Source organism: Micrasema longulum, unplaced genomic scaffold (genome assembly GCF_059751315.1).
Source record: "Micrasema longulum isolate JH-2025_06_02 unplaced genomic scaffold, ASM5975131v1 h1tg002105l, whole genome shotgun sequence".
Taxonomy (NCBI): domain Eukaryota; kingdom Metazoa; phylum Arthropoda; class Insecta; order Trichoptera; family Brachycentridae; genus Micrasema; species Micrasema longulum.
Window position 1 is genome coordinate 160,273 of NW_028279271.1, and position 15,621 is coordinate 175,893.

Below are 15,621 nucleotides of genomic sequence, written 5' to 3' on the forward strand. Positions count from 1 at the left end.
TTGTGTAAGTGTGTAATCATTTAAACAGCAATGATTTGTAATATTAAAAAAAAAGACAAAACTAGAAAATAAAAACAGGACAACCAAATAGTAGAGCTCCACCAATATGCATTATTATTTATAATGAATGTACACAATGATCACCTCAATAATTTATACCAATTTGAAGCAAGTAAAAACTAATGACAAGCCAATAGAATTTCAGTACTTTTCTAAATCAGCCTGTTTTATTTTCGTGTGTTTTTGATTTCTATTATTGACCTGTATTCATACAATGTTTATAATTTTATATTAAGAGAAATATAAAAACAATTCTGAAAAAAAAACAGACGCATAATTATTTAAATTTGCACTAATGTTAAAATCACTCATTAATCAGTAAACTTATAAAATTTAGCTAGTATATTCCTTCTTGTTTTTTAGGTGTATTTTTGTTATACTTTCAATTTTACCTCTCGGGATTCCTCCAACTGTTGGGCTACACACCTAACTTTGTTTAAATCAAAGATTCATGTCACATGTCAAGTTCTATAGATCATAACACAAAAATGACGCTGGACGGTTAAATGCTTAAATAACAAAATGCCTGTGATGATAGCGAAAAATCGTATACCTAAGTTGTTAAATAATAATTAACTATAAACCATGCTTGCTCTAACAATGCTCAACTTAAATATTTAGTAGGTAGGTATAAAACTGAATTGGTTGAATGCTTTTAATGAAAGATCGGAATTTTACATTGTATACACTAAATCCAACTATAAAAAATACCTTTTTACTATATGTACACATTTACATAGTTATAGGCTCTGAGTAATAACACGCTCCTGCTATAGAGCTGTTCATACGTACAAAAAATATTCTCGGATTATCAGTTACGAAGTTAGCTATAGTTTACAGCTAAACAATAGGCCGAGTAAGTACTCAGGTCAAGAATCACAAGTACAGCAATGAAACCGTCCGTTTTGAGTTTGTTGTTAAACCAAAAACCAAACAAAAAAAATTGCAATGCTTTTGTTCTATGCAATAGAGCGAAATAGCATCTCTATAACTGTAGCGCATTTTTACTCTGAGGTCACAGGCATTTAATTTTTCGTTTTGTGGTCAAAGTGTAACGAATCATTCAAGAAAATATGATAATTAGGAATATTATACTATAACAGACCAGTACTTATTAGAGACATTATCGATGTCTAAACTTTAAATGCAAAGTTTAAAAAATTTAATTCCGGATAGTTTCACTCAGAGTTGATCATACATTTGTACAAAGGATAATTAATCATCCACAAAATGAGAATTAAAATACTTAATTGACGGGCATCACAAGTACCAAGCACTCTATTTTTTACTTTTTTTCTTTGCTAATTTTTCACGAACTGACTTCTTGTTCTTAGATTTCTTTCTGGAACGTTCATGGCCACTATCACTGGAATCTGAAGTGGAACTGGACTCATCGGAGCTTGTGGAGCTACTGTCAGGTGAGCTACTGGAGGAACTTTGTTTTTTACTGCGTTTTTTTTTAGTCACCTTAGAACGCTTGGATTTTTTCTTTTTTTTCTTTCCATCATCAGAGTCGGAAGAGCTGTCGGATGTATCGCTACTGTCGGAACTATCAGAAGATGATGAATCGGATGAACTGGAGGATTGAATTTTTTTCTTTTTACGCTCATTTTTTTTTGACTTTCCCGTTTTATTGGACTTTGATTTTTTAGGAGCCTCTTCACTATCTTCGGAGGTATCAGAACTTTGTTTGGTTTTTTTCTTTTTTAGAGTTTTTTTGTTTTTTCCTTTTTTTTCAACTTTTTCTGATTTTTTGTTTTTCTTTTTAGGGGGTTCATCGACATCCGAATCTTCATCGCTTGATACAGAGCTAGATTTTCTTTTATTATTTGCTACTTTTTTCTTCATCTTTTTTGATGATTGTGGATCTTTTTGAGCGTTGTCAAGACGTGACTTGGTCGGTTCAGAAATGCATTTATCAGTTTCAATAGAATTTTTAGCCCTATCTTTAATAGAATTATTTTTATTATCATTCGTCTGTTTGGAAGAATGCTCATTACGATTATTCTTTTCGGATTGCATATTAGTAGAATCACCTTGAAATGAAGAGCTTTTACTTGAATTTTCATTTTTGTTACTAGTTTTTTGGATATCTACCGAATCATAACGAGATTTTGATTCTGAAATTTCTTGGTTTTTGTGTTCTCTGTCTTTAAGGTTTTCTGGCGATCGATTAGCTTTTCTATATTTATCGGGAGTCTTTCTCGATCTTTCAGGTGTTCTATCGCGTCTTCTCGAGTTTACAGGAGACCTTTTACGTTCTCTATACTTATCTAAAGACCTTTGTCTTTCTCTAGATCTTTCGGAAGATCTCGGTCGATCTCTCGCTTTATCGGGTGATCTGCGTTCTCTAGATCGGTCTGGGGTTCTTTCACGTTCTTTACGGCGATCGGGTGATATTCTACGACTCTCAGAATTTTTGTATGAATTTTTAGTTGATAAGTTTTTTTCTCGAGAACGATTTCTATCGTCCAATTTTCTATGATCACTATTGTAATTATTGCTATTTCGAGAATTATCTTCTCTAAAGCTTCTTGAATTTTCATAAGTATTTCTGCCTGCTACATTTTCCCTTGAATTATATCTATCATGAGTTTTCGGTCGTAACTCTTTAGAATCACGTAGTTTATTATCGTTAAGAGTAAATTTTCTGGATTTATTATGGTCATTGCTACTGAAATTTCCATCACCAGTAACAATAACACCGCGGCCTTTTCCTTGCCATTTAATTTTTGACACAGATTGGGAGAAATCAACGTGAATTCTTCTATCGTCAATAAGAACATTATCCATTTTAAAGAAAGCATCTTCGCAAGACTTTTTGTTATCAAATTCTATAAAAGCGTATTGCAAAGAATCTCCAGTTTTCTTGTCTCTTATAACTTCGCAGCAGACTATTTTACCAAAACGGCTAAAAATGATTTCTAAATCATCATCTGTTGTAACGGGATTTAATTTACAAACAAATAATACATTTTCAGGGGGTGCCATATCAGCATCAGGAAGATCGCCGACAATTTCTAAAATTGTAGCTCTCGCTTTAGCTTCTTTTTCTTGGATCATCTCGGCTATTTCCTGTTCAGTTTTTCCCTTGGTATCATCGAGCTCTTCATCGGGAGCGATGCGACCTCCTGCGAGTCTCTCAGCCGACGGAGACGGTGATCTCGACGGTACTTGAAGTCCCGTGGGGTCGTTAAAAGGGTCTTCCAAAACAACAGTATGCGTAATCCGTACATCTTGATAGGGTCTGTGGCTAGAGTCACAAATTGTTTCATTCATGAGTCTCAATACTTCGTGCCCTTCTGTAACTTCTCCAATTATACAATGTTGTCCGTCCAGGGAATTCAAGTCGGACGCAAGAGTGAAAAAAAACTGAGACCCTATCATACCTTCTGTTGTAGCTACCATCGAGAGCAGCCCGGGCTGGGAATGCTTAATCCTGGGCATTTTTTCACCTTCAAAGTACCTCTTGTCTGGCCCCTCGACGATGCCCCAAACAGATTGCCCACCGAGTCCTTCTCCAGTGGGATCACCAGTCTGCGCGATAAATCCATGTTGAATAGTATGAAATAGATTAAAATTGTAAAACTTCAATTTACAAAGCTTTAAAAAGTTCAGACACGTCAGAGGCCGCTGATCGGTAAATAAATCGACCGTTAAATCTCCGAGAGTAGTTTCAATCACTACAGCCATTTTTTAGGGTTTTATAATTCAATTTAATAAATCACTTTTAAAAACAATACTACATGTTTGCGTTATCTGAATACGTTTTGACACAACGCTTCAACATAACCTCAACAATCTCGGCTCTGTTAAACTACGCTGGACTACACATTGCAAATACTGCATATACATATACACGAAAACACACACACAATATAACAAATTGTCATAGAAAACATTTCCATAATCTCAATTTAATTTTTAGGCCATAGACAGAGTAGAGTACCTGTACATCTAGCGGTCGGTAGAATATACTTTTCGTACATTCGTTCTACAGTTTTATAGAACTCTTCTGCTTGAAGGTTCGAATATTATCTGATTAAAGGAAAATGGTTTGAGTCTTGGATATTTTAGAGATTTGGTTGTGCGTCGCTCGAAGTTGGGCATGTGAAAATATTTTTAGAAAAATGTGACATAATATGGTATGATTTCACCGACGGCCTCGGGTTGTAATAGTCAGCGCGTTTGCCTACCATGCAAAAGGTTTCGGGTTCGATTCCCGACATGGTTGACATTTAATATTTATTTAAAAATCTGTTTTTACACTGGAATATTTCATAGTCCCTAGGAGCGTAAGACTGATCATCTTACCTTCATGCAAAAAAAGATCAAGATACGATATAATTGGTGTACCAATGCAGTGCATTAGGTGCGGAAAGTGAATGATGATGATGATTTCACCGTGTTTTACACTCGTTATACACCCTGTTTCAATGAATTTATTAAATTTGTAATTTGAAATATTCTATTGTTGCAAAACTGTTGTAATTTATTAAATAAAAGAATATTATAATTTTAATTATTCATAACAATTTTTCACCACACGTGAAGACATTTTCTAATTTTTTTATGGCTATTCTAAATATATGTTAAAAAACGGAGAGAATTTCCATAATTTACCTATTGAGTACAATATATTTTTTTTAAATATTGATAACGCGTTTTTTAGTGAGATTGCAATTATTGTTAGGGACCACTCAGCTTTCAAGGCTAGAAGCGGTTTAGGCATTTAATATATTTCACAGAAAATAGTTTTAATTATAAATCATATCCAGTTGATTTTTCGTTATATTATAGTATATTTAAGTATTATTACGGCACATAAATGACTGAATGAAAAATGTATAATGACTTTCAGTTCTTTTAGTTTCGAATTAATAAGAAAACGTCTTGATAAAAAAAATCCGCACTAGATATGGCTAACGGGCCAATCATTAGGCGTTCTAAATTCTGGTGTATTATTCATGATTAGTTAATTAGATTTTATTTGTTTATTTTATAAATTTATTGCATACATACATATTTAACACCAAAGAATCTATATAAAACTAGTAAATTAGAAAATGAATACGGAGTGCACAGAAGGGCCTATGGTCTGTAATTGGCTGGTGTAAGTCATCACTTTACACACTATAACATTAATCATTCTGCATATTTTTAAACTTCTGTATTTATCGAGTTTACAGGAGATCTTACCAAGAAGCAGAAAAATTGAAAAGTATTTTCAGGGGTTTCCTAGTAGGTGAAATAATTCAAAAATGAATCTCGCCCACATCATTGAGGTTTCAGTTGTTTTACTTCACTAAAGTCAAAAGATAGAAGAGTTATTGACAAATGAGACTATTATGATAAATCTACATAATTTTATTTCTTCATTTATACTTTTACAATTTTTGGTATTCATTTTTAAAATTAAAAATAATGTGCCTTCACTCTCACTGGGGTGTCCCGTGCTGAGGGAAACATATTACACTATTCCGAAACATGCCATAAATACGCATTAAACATAACACAAACCTATAAAAACTTTTTTACCTATTTGGTGTGGTCCATTCATTAATCCGCGCGGAACCCATCTCTATTATCCATTTTTTAATAGTAATTTTATGGTGAGAGTTGGTACTTACTTTTACATTCCTAGTTTCTTCCACACTCCAGATTTTTATCTTATCATGCCAAATCTTTGATGAATGTCATTACGCTAACATTTACGCTCGCCGTATTTACCATAGGTATCAACTATATATAGAGGAACCCGGGGCTGGAAGTTTCCGGGTTAGGTTGTTCCGATGAGAATAGGTACGAGAGAAAAATAAATGGCGATACGTGTGAAGTGCATCATGGAAGAGTAAGATACTGCGCTTTCGCAGCAGTCATTTTAATTGCTCCCAAAACTACGAAAAAGTGGATGCGTGCAAAGGGGCACAAAATATTCACGAAAGTAAATTTTTATGTACTTGAACTTTTTAATCGATCTCGTTTAATTAAGAACTTATTCACATATTGCTTACATGCACACAACCCTCCAATATTAGAAACACCAAACAAACTCTTGAGAATTGTAGTACACTTAGCATTGGATATAGACCAAGAATCTCAGTTGATGCCTGAAAGAACAGATACTTTAAAATTTTCTACCGAAATTGTGAAACCCTTCATTATCACCTAGATTGAAAAAGTTTTCAAAGGCAAATATGAAAGAGAGCAGTTTTAACAGATACGTTGGTAAATAATGAAACAGAATTACAGAAAAATAGAACAGGAAATAGTGGAGGAAAGGTACTAAAGAAAAATGAAAAAGACGAGTATTATAAGAAAGCGAAAGTGCCACCAAAAAAGATCTGGAATGGTATTGCATAATTTGCTGTCCTTCGTATTTCGTATTCCTATATCGCTGTCCTGTGGCAATGTACAGTGCGCAAAAATTAAGCACACTTAAAATGTTTACACAAAGAAAACGTAATTACTTTTGTATGTCCGAACTATGAGTCTGATAAAGTATCTAGTGATGTGTAAGATTATTTTACCAAAGTTGTTTTTGCCTGATTGAAGTAAGACAAAGGTTAAAAATTATAACGTTTATCAGTTGATTACCTTCAGTGACAATAATTATAGTAAGTACGAACTTGTAAAACGATGATTGTTACCAAGAATAAATATGAATATCTTCTTTGAGACCATATTTTTGTTAAATGATTAATTATGCTGATTATTCTTGCTCTATAAATGACTCTTTCTCTGAAATTTTTATTTGGTTGACTTTTTTATCTAGTATGATTGTGAATAGCAATAAATTATGTTTATTCTTAAAATACCTGTAATTAATTTAATAAAAACCTGCCTCGTTTTGGTTTATTATGGTAAAAAATGTGGGCGGAATAACTTACCCCAACGACGGAGCAACCAACCCCACTGCGGGGTAAATTGTTCCGTGCCATTTTTCTCAGAAATAATGCTTCTGCAGAGAAAACCGATAACTATTTTTTAAATGACTCTTTTTTCTTTAAGACGATTAACTATTATTTCAATAAATGTATAAGTCGCAAAGCCAACACTTTGTTTTCATCTGATAATTTTGTTTTGTTCGGAACTTCCAGCCCCGACTTCCCCTATTTTATCAAAGGCTGTTATATTTTTCGTGAAACACTGATATTTTCGGCTCTAAACTGAAAAACAATTTAACTAAACGATAACTCTTGATCTGAATTACCCACGTAAAACAACACGGTATGTGATTTACAGATAGTAACCTACTATAATAGTAAACACTTATTCACTCACATGAAAGTTTACTTAGGGATGATATCGCAACAAAAAAAACAACTGAATGATACATTTATAAAACATTCACACGTGACCGACCGAAAAACTGGTAGTGACATGAATAATGGAATTATTAGCTCCTAGAATCGGTATTTAACCCAGTGTGCTATGGTCGGGATAAGTCGGATTACGTTCGGCTGTTCTCGGGTGCATGTTATGGCTCGCGACTATAAGTTCTTGCGAGTTCTAAGATCTTTCCTTAGAGTATGATCTTTCATGTTTATATTTTTGTAATTCCTTTAGTTAATGAGTTAAAGTTTTGTATGCGTACATTGAACAAGTTATATGTATAACAACGAACCAAAAAGCGCTTAAAATAAAAAAAATGCTTATTAAATTTATCACTTTAATTTCAATGAGTATTTTATTTAACATTTATTTTTATGAAAAACGCCTAGTTTCGGACGTTTTGAAGTGATTTTTAACTTATTTAAATATGTTTCGGTTTTGGCCGAAACTAGAAAAGAAGCCGAAATTCGGTTTCGGTTTTGGTTGAAAATCTGGATTCAGTCGGTCACTAGTCACTAGTTATTGCACAATGCGAAATTTCAATGCGAGAATTGTTTTTGTTATATTATGTGTTATACTTAGTAGTAATATGTCCGTCTCATGGTCTTATGGTCTTGATTCCCGATATGGTTGACATGAAATATTTATTTGAAAATGCCCTTTTAGGCTAGAGTATTTCATAGTCTCTAGAATAGCACCTGAAGCATAAGACTGATCATCTTACCTTCATTATCATTATTTCATGTCCACTAGCTGGAGCGTATGGTGGGCACAAAGATCCTCCAGGCATCTATGTTGGCTGCCAGCTTTTGTGCGTCCTCCAAAATCAGGTTCGCGTCCCGTAGATCTGACATAAACTGCCGACGGACCGTCACCAGCGGAGAACCCGATGCCTTGTAAATTAGACGAGCGTGGTTAAGGCTTTCAGGAGGTAACCGCAGCATATAGCTTAGCCAACCGCATCACCTCCACTTGATGACAGTTGTGACCGTAGTTTACTGCGTCCGTTCTCTTATTACTCCATTCCTCACAAAGTTAAACCACCGAACACCCTGAGACCTTTCTGAGGCACCAATTCTCAAAACTCGGTATTTTGCTTGTTTTTGCCCTAATGAGGTGCAACGATTCATCTATCATTCCATCTTACCTTCATGTAACAAAAATGATCGAGATACGCTGCGGTTGGTGTTTCTACCAACACAATGCCCTATGCACCATTACTTAAGAATAGGGAATAATTGACGATATATGTAACTCTAATATTTTCAAATAAACAAAGTGATATCTTAAACAAGCCAGGCCTTAAACACTTCGAATTCCAAGTTATATTTTTAAAAATCTGTCAACATGCCTATCTCTATATCTACATTTTATGGAAGTAGAAAGTTCGGGTAGATTATTATTAAAAATGTTCATAAATCTTTTATCGTTTTGATGTAATCAAGAGTTTGGTTTTTGAGCACTTACGAAACATGTAAACCATCGCAACATAGAGAGGACAATGTAAAGTAATTGTAACTAGAAACGGATAGAATTTAATAGCAGGTACTTTAATTAGCTTTTCAGTTCGACAGCCCTTTGTGAGCACCCTGTAGAATGTTTGGATGGAAAAGTCTGCCATGTAAAGCGATACATTTCCATTCCTTTAAGAGTGTTTTTAACAACCTGAAATGGGTGGTGCGCAGATGGGGAACATTATACTGGACTTGTTAGGACCGTATTTGGGTAACGTAGTTAAAATAAATAAATAAAGTAAGAATAAAAAAACGACGAAAATTAGTGATTTATCATTGGGCATTTTGTAATTGCTTTAAATTAATAAAATTAGCCTATTATTCAATTATTTATTTATTTACAAAATTTCGTACAATATTTTTGATGAGTTTTATTTAAAATACTCATTCAAAGAACACTTTTGAGGAATTTTTATTGTTATTTGTGTCTAGGATGAAAAATAATACAATTCTGTGTGTAAAAATCACTGAATAGATAATACACAAAAACCCCGAATAAGGAAATCGAGTGTAGATACGTCCGCCTAGTTGTGTAGTGGGTGACGCGTTCGCCTACCATTCTTGGGGTCCTGGGATCGATTTCTGGAGGGGAGGACGTAAAATATTTATTTCAAAGGTTTTTTGAATTGCAATATTTCATTATTCCTCGATTGGCACCTGAAGCGTAAGACTTATTATATACATTCAAACAAAACTTAAATTCATACAATTGTTATTACTGTATACTAAATTTATTTAAATTTAAACTCTTTTATTTCCATAATTATATAAAATCATGATTTACAACCCGCGCTTGCACTTGCATATAACATAGAAATTAGTTTAGTCTCCCACCAGTCTGACGATGTCAGTCACGACGAAGCCCGGTCACTGGTAAAACATTATAAATAAAAGTGGAGTAAAACTATTTACGTATTTTTATTATTACGATAAAAGTTTTTAAACGAAAAAAAAGACCTTGAAAAATGGCAGACGAGTAAGAAATTTTAAGAAAATCTAGTATTAAGTAAAAGCCTCTAGACCAATAATGATTAAGTTGGTATAAGTCTCGTAATAAAATACATTTGATTTGCAGTTAAAATTAAAAGTTCAGCTCTGTGGGCAGCAGGCACCAGTCAGTGTACCGAGGCGACCAGCGCTGGACATCCTCTGTAAATCTAATAGTGTCTGAGGGTGCAGTCGGGCAACCTCCCCTCGTCCAACCCGGGTAGCTACTGGCTATGGACTACGTCCCACACCCTATTTATACCCCCCCCACCACCTGACTGGCACTATAATAGACTAGTGACTAGAGGAGAGCACATGGGGCCTCCGTGGAAACATTGGAAAATCTAATACAAAATGCAATAGATGAATATGGGCTTTGCAGTCATTAATGCCCATAAAAAAATGATCAATATCCATTATAATTCCCCAGAGCCGATCTCACGGCTACCTGAAGTTTACATGTTAAACATTTTGTTCTTGCAAAAGGTATATTTAAATATCGTTGAATATTACCTATAGATAACTCATAAATTAATAAGTACTTAAATGCTTAAAAATTCGTTTACCAATGCAGTGTTCTATGCATCATTAGAAAAGGATAACAAAAAGCAATGACGTATGATTTTTAAAGTTTTAGGGATCAGATTTTGAATAGATCATGGAATAGATTCATGCTCGTTTTTCTAGGTACTTCATTTTTCATATTCGGTATTTGAAAATGAAAATGTTAATTTTGCTCTTAAAAAAAAAGTAAATCAATGCAAAAAAGAACAAAAAGACTGTTCTGAAAGACGGAAAGAAAGATAAGGGGGGAAAAAAGAATAAAAGTAAAGAAAACGAATTTGTAAACAATAAAAAAAAACGAATACGCGAACGAAAGAAAACTATAGAAGAATAATATGTGCATCTTAATTCAGTGCGTAAATTAGATATTTTCAAATGGATTTCAGAAATAACGTTTTAAGTTTAAAATCGATAAATAATACATGAAAGTTATTTTAAAAATTGTATTATAATATAATCCTACGTTGGAATAAAGCTTTTACGATTTTTAAATTCACCAACATTTATAACACGTTGATTATATTATAATGTATGTAGGTTAAACAAAACGTCAACGTATGAATTATTCCAATTTTACAAAAACGTAAACTACTGGAAAGTTAAAGTTATGTATAAATATATATATATATATATATAAATAATAGTTTGACATTTAACATGTAATTGTATAATCAAGAAGTTAAGGGCTACAGGAAATTGATAAAAAAAAGTATTCTTACGCGCGGTAAAAATTAAAGCATTAAATTGTATTGCGATGTTTCTTGAAATGTATGAAAAAAATAATACAAATGATTTTTACTAAAATGAACAACTACGTCACACGTTCTTGCTAATCGATCAATCAACTACAGCGTCGGATTGATTTCCGGTTTCCGGTTGGCTAACTCACCAGTCAGGACAACTCACCGACGGTAACTGGTGACGTCACGTACGCCATAAAATTTGCAAAACTTTACAAAATCATAGCGATGATATTTGACAAATAAAAAAAAATAAAAACCCTGAATTTCTTATTTTTAATAAATATTTGAAGATTTATTTTCCAAAAAAAAGTTTTTTTAAACTATTTTACATATTATTTTACACGTATTGCGGTGCGAGTGTTATTCAATATTTATTCAAACCAACCTTTCAATTCAAGAATCTTCATTCTTAAAACAATATTTTAAAAAAAAACGTATTTAATATTTATCTGGCTATAATAGGAATATTATGATGGTGGACATTTTAAAGATAATCAAAATAAAAAAGGTGAACCATAAATTCCTTTTGATTAAGGTGAAAAGTTGACCGATTTTAAGAAAGAAAAGATAGTGTAGGTGAGTTTGGAGGTGTACCAAATGACACCACCTGGGATAAAAGATGCCAAGGGTAGAAGTATGAGACGTGTTCTGAATTTTAAATCATTTCTACAAAATACAGGTCATGGATCACAAAAACGTACTCGATTTACTCAATACTCAATTTTATCTTACAACAATGTTTGAGTATGTCCAAATGCTTGCAGACTGGCTGGATTTACTCCCTTGGGAGTTATTCATTTTTAAATTTATTTCAACAGAGAGGGAAAACATTTTTGAGAATGGAATATGGAAGTTTAGGCATTTACAGGGCTTATGACCTGCCATTGGCTGGTCTAAGTGGCCACTTTACACACGGTGTAACATTCACCATTCTGCCCATGTTTGAACATCCACATTTCCTCAACTCTTCCATCTTTTACTTCACAAAAGTCAACAGCACACACATTCATATTTTACAACTTTTACGCGGAGAGAGTGACGCACTATAACCTGTGATTTCAATCTGATAATGATATAGGCAATTTAAAAAATCAAAAACAATGTTTTGAATTACTCAAATAATATTCTAAATGTTCTAGGAACAGTAGTAAAAATATTTAAAACGTCAAGTTTTCTACATGCCTCTCGTTATTTTGATTATTTTAAGTCACAATGAACAATCCTACGCTCAATAAACTTTAAAATTTAGATATTAATTTTATATTTTATTTCTTAGCAGACTCTATAGAAAAAAAAAGGTTTTTAGAGACATTTTTTTATTATTAAAGAGGAAGTTCAATGGTAAGGGAAATTGGATCTAAAAAATGTATTCTTAAACGAGGTAAAATTATGGGAGCATTTATAATGAAATGCGAAGTTTCTCGAAAACGTACGAAAAATAAAAATATTTAAATAAAAATGAACTACGTTATAAGTTCTTCGGAATTAACCAACTATAAAGTGTTACGATAGATTTCCAGTTTACGGGAAGCCAACTTACCAGTCAGCAGAGCTCACCGACTAGAACTTGTGACTTGTGACGTCACACGCGGAGTAATTTCAAAACTTAAAAAATCATAGCGCTGATAATGTGATACGCGATAATATTTTTATAAAAATAGACCAAGTTTGATAATTTATTAAAATATAAAAAAACAAAAAAAAATCACTGAACTTCCTCATCGAGCTGGACTTATAATGATTATTGTAATTATTATTATTAAATACTAAATGTGTCAGTTTTTTTGTACTTATTTTTTACAACTATAATCCCTTTTCAAGGCAATTTAAGAATACATGATATATAATATAGATAGGTGGGTACAACGTCCCAAAGGGAATCGAGCCGTGGATTGAAACTAAAGCGGAATGTTGTCGATACCTTCTATGGCCTGGTTCTAATATATATCTTTAGAAGGACAGCAGACGATAATGTCGTCGATGTCGGACAACAGACGATAGTCAATATTGTAAAGAAAAAATGAAAAAATATTTTCATTCATGTTTGAGATTATACCGACGTCTATTTGAAACCCCCAACTATTTTATTTAATGAGTTTGTATTATAATGTGTCTGTATTTTTATCAAATGCGACCTATACAGGGTGTTCTTTAAACCCTGTCACATCCGAAACCACGATGATCAGTATGACCAAAAAGACGTTTTTTTAAATTTATTTATTTTCTTTTATTTAGGAAACATACAGTACAGTTACAACCTTTTATATTTTACCCAGTTAGATTTAAATCTAATGGACCAGCGAAGTTTTAATATTATAAAGTAATTATATGTAAGGTTACTAATTAAAGTACAAAAAAGAGAAGGAAAAAAAAACATAAATAGAAATTGTTTAAAAATTAAAATTAAAGAAAAAAAATTAAAGACATATTGGCACATTAAAATAAATTTTCTTCTGCAAGGGGGAAGCGAGGAGAGAGGGGGGGGGGGAGTCTGATTCACCGTCAACCAAATGGCCACGCCCCCCTCGCTTCTCCCCTGCAAAAGTAAGCAACCATTTGTTTTTTTAAATATTTTATTGAAAAAAAATTCTGCGTTCTAAATATTGTTTTAAATATGCTAATATTTCTTCTTGCCCATTCTGATCATCGTGGTTTCGGATGTGACAGGGTTCAATGAACACCCTGTATAATGCCCGCATAACACCTATTCTCATCTATGGATGCGAAATTGTGGCACCTTACCAGGGCTAAAAACACCAAAATACCAAAATACTGAGTTTCGAGAAAAGGTGATCGGGTGTGCCGTGGTTTGATTTTGTGAGTAATGAAAAAATAAGAGAACGGACGCAGCAAACTCCGGTGTCAATTGCCATCAAGCCGAGGCTATGTGGTTGGGTAGGCTTTATTCTGCGGACGCCTCCTGAGAGTCATATTCACGATTGCCTGTTTTACAAGGGATCAAATTCTCAACGTCCCGGAGATCCAATGCTACTGTTCGTTGGCGGCTTATGTCAGAACTACAGGACGCGAACCTGACTTGGGAGGATTCACAGGAGCTGACAACTAATAGAGATGCCTGGAGGTTTTTGTGGACATCGCATGCTCCAACTAGTAAACGGACATGGAATGTTGATGATAATGATATTTTTACAATTTTTATAAAATTTATTACACTTATAATATATTATAATGGTAAACACGCAATGTTTTATCTATTACTTATAATAAACTCCTTAGAGTATGTATGTATATACTCTAAGCTAATGTCGTTGGTGGCCTCCGTGGTGTAGTGGTCAAGATGCTTGACTCACACACGGAAGGTTCCGGGTTCGATTCCCGGTGAAAACACAAAAATTACAATGTAATTTTTCTGATGCCTGGGTGTTATGTGCTGTAATTCACCAATGTAATTGAGCCGCCTGGCCTGTTGTGGCGCAAAAAAAAACAAGATAAAATAAATCAAGTCATATTCGCTGTAAATTATTTGAAAATCATAACCGTTCTTTAGAAAAAAAATTCAGCATCTCAGACCAAAAGAATTAATTTAAAATTTAAAATAAGGGGCTCATAACATATTTCCACCGTAACAGTACCCAATTAAAACTAAAGATTGTAAATCCCAAAGTAAATGCCAATTGACAAGTACGTACTGTTAAAGTCTGGGGATAAAAACATTACCTACCCGTGCAATAACGCCACATGCTATAACAATAAACGAGCAAATTTTCACTTCAATTTTCCCCGTCGATCCTGCCTACGATTTCCAATCACTTTTCCCCCAGTACTGGATGTGCCGAGCTCTCCTTAAAGGCCTATCATATTTTTACGGCTTCGTCCACACGGCTGGATTCTGGGTCTTTGCTACATACATCCGTTTAACCGAACGAAGGTGTTTGCGATCGCTTACAAGATCGCAAACACCTTCGTGTAAACGAATGATTTAAGTAAATAAATAAAACTTTACTACTTTCTCTTTATGGTTTAACAGTATAGTTTAGCTAGTATAGTACATGTCATAACTTTGAACTATTTGCTACATTTTTTAATTTTTTATTATTTGTTTATTTTTCCATACATATATCATTTACATAGAAATATAATTACAAAAATACAATTTAGAAAAATACATCTTAAAATAAAGCTATAACATGAATTGGAAAAAATTCCCACAAAGACTACAGCGTCTGAGCGTGGGCCATTCCTTTTTTAATTGAAAATCTTTGTGTATAATATACTTAAAACTCCAACGCACTGCCTTATACATAATTGGGGTAGATGAGTGTCAGAATATAATATGTATTAATAAATAAATGTTAAAATTATTTTTACAAAATGATCACAAAGTTGTGTGGCATAATATACTTTATACTATAACTTAGCTAAGTCTAATATTTTCTAATTATTTTACCAAAATTAAA

At 33.2% G+C, this 15,621-nt stretch overlaps 1 protein-coding gene across 1 annotated transcript; it reads right to left on the reverse strand.

The window, feature by feature from the left end:
- Nucleotides 1-701: 701 nt before the first annotated feature.
- On the reverse strand, nt 702-3,937 carry LOC148273024 (uncharacterized). Its single transcript, XM_088239258.1, has one exon. It carries the CDS (start codon nt 3,751-3,753, stop codon nt 1,339-1,341), a length of 2,415 nt encoding a protein of 804 aa, XP_088095384.1. The 5' UTR covers nt 3,754-3,937; the 3' UTR covers nt 702-1,338.
- Between the last annotated feature and the right edge of the window lie 11,684 nt (nt 3,938-15,621).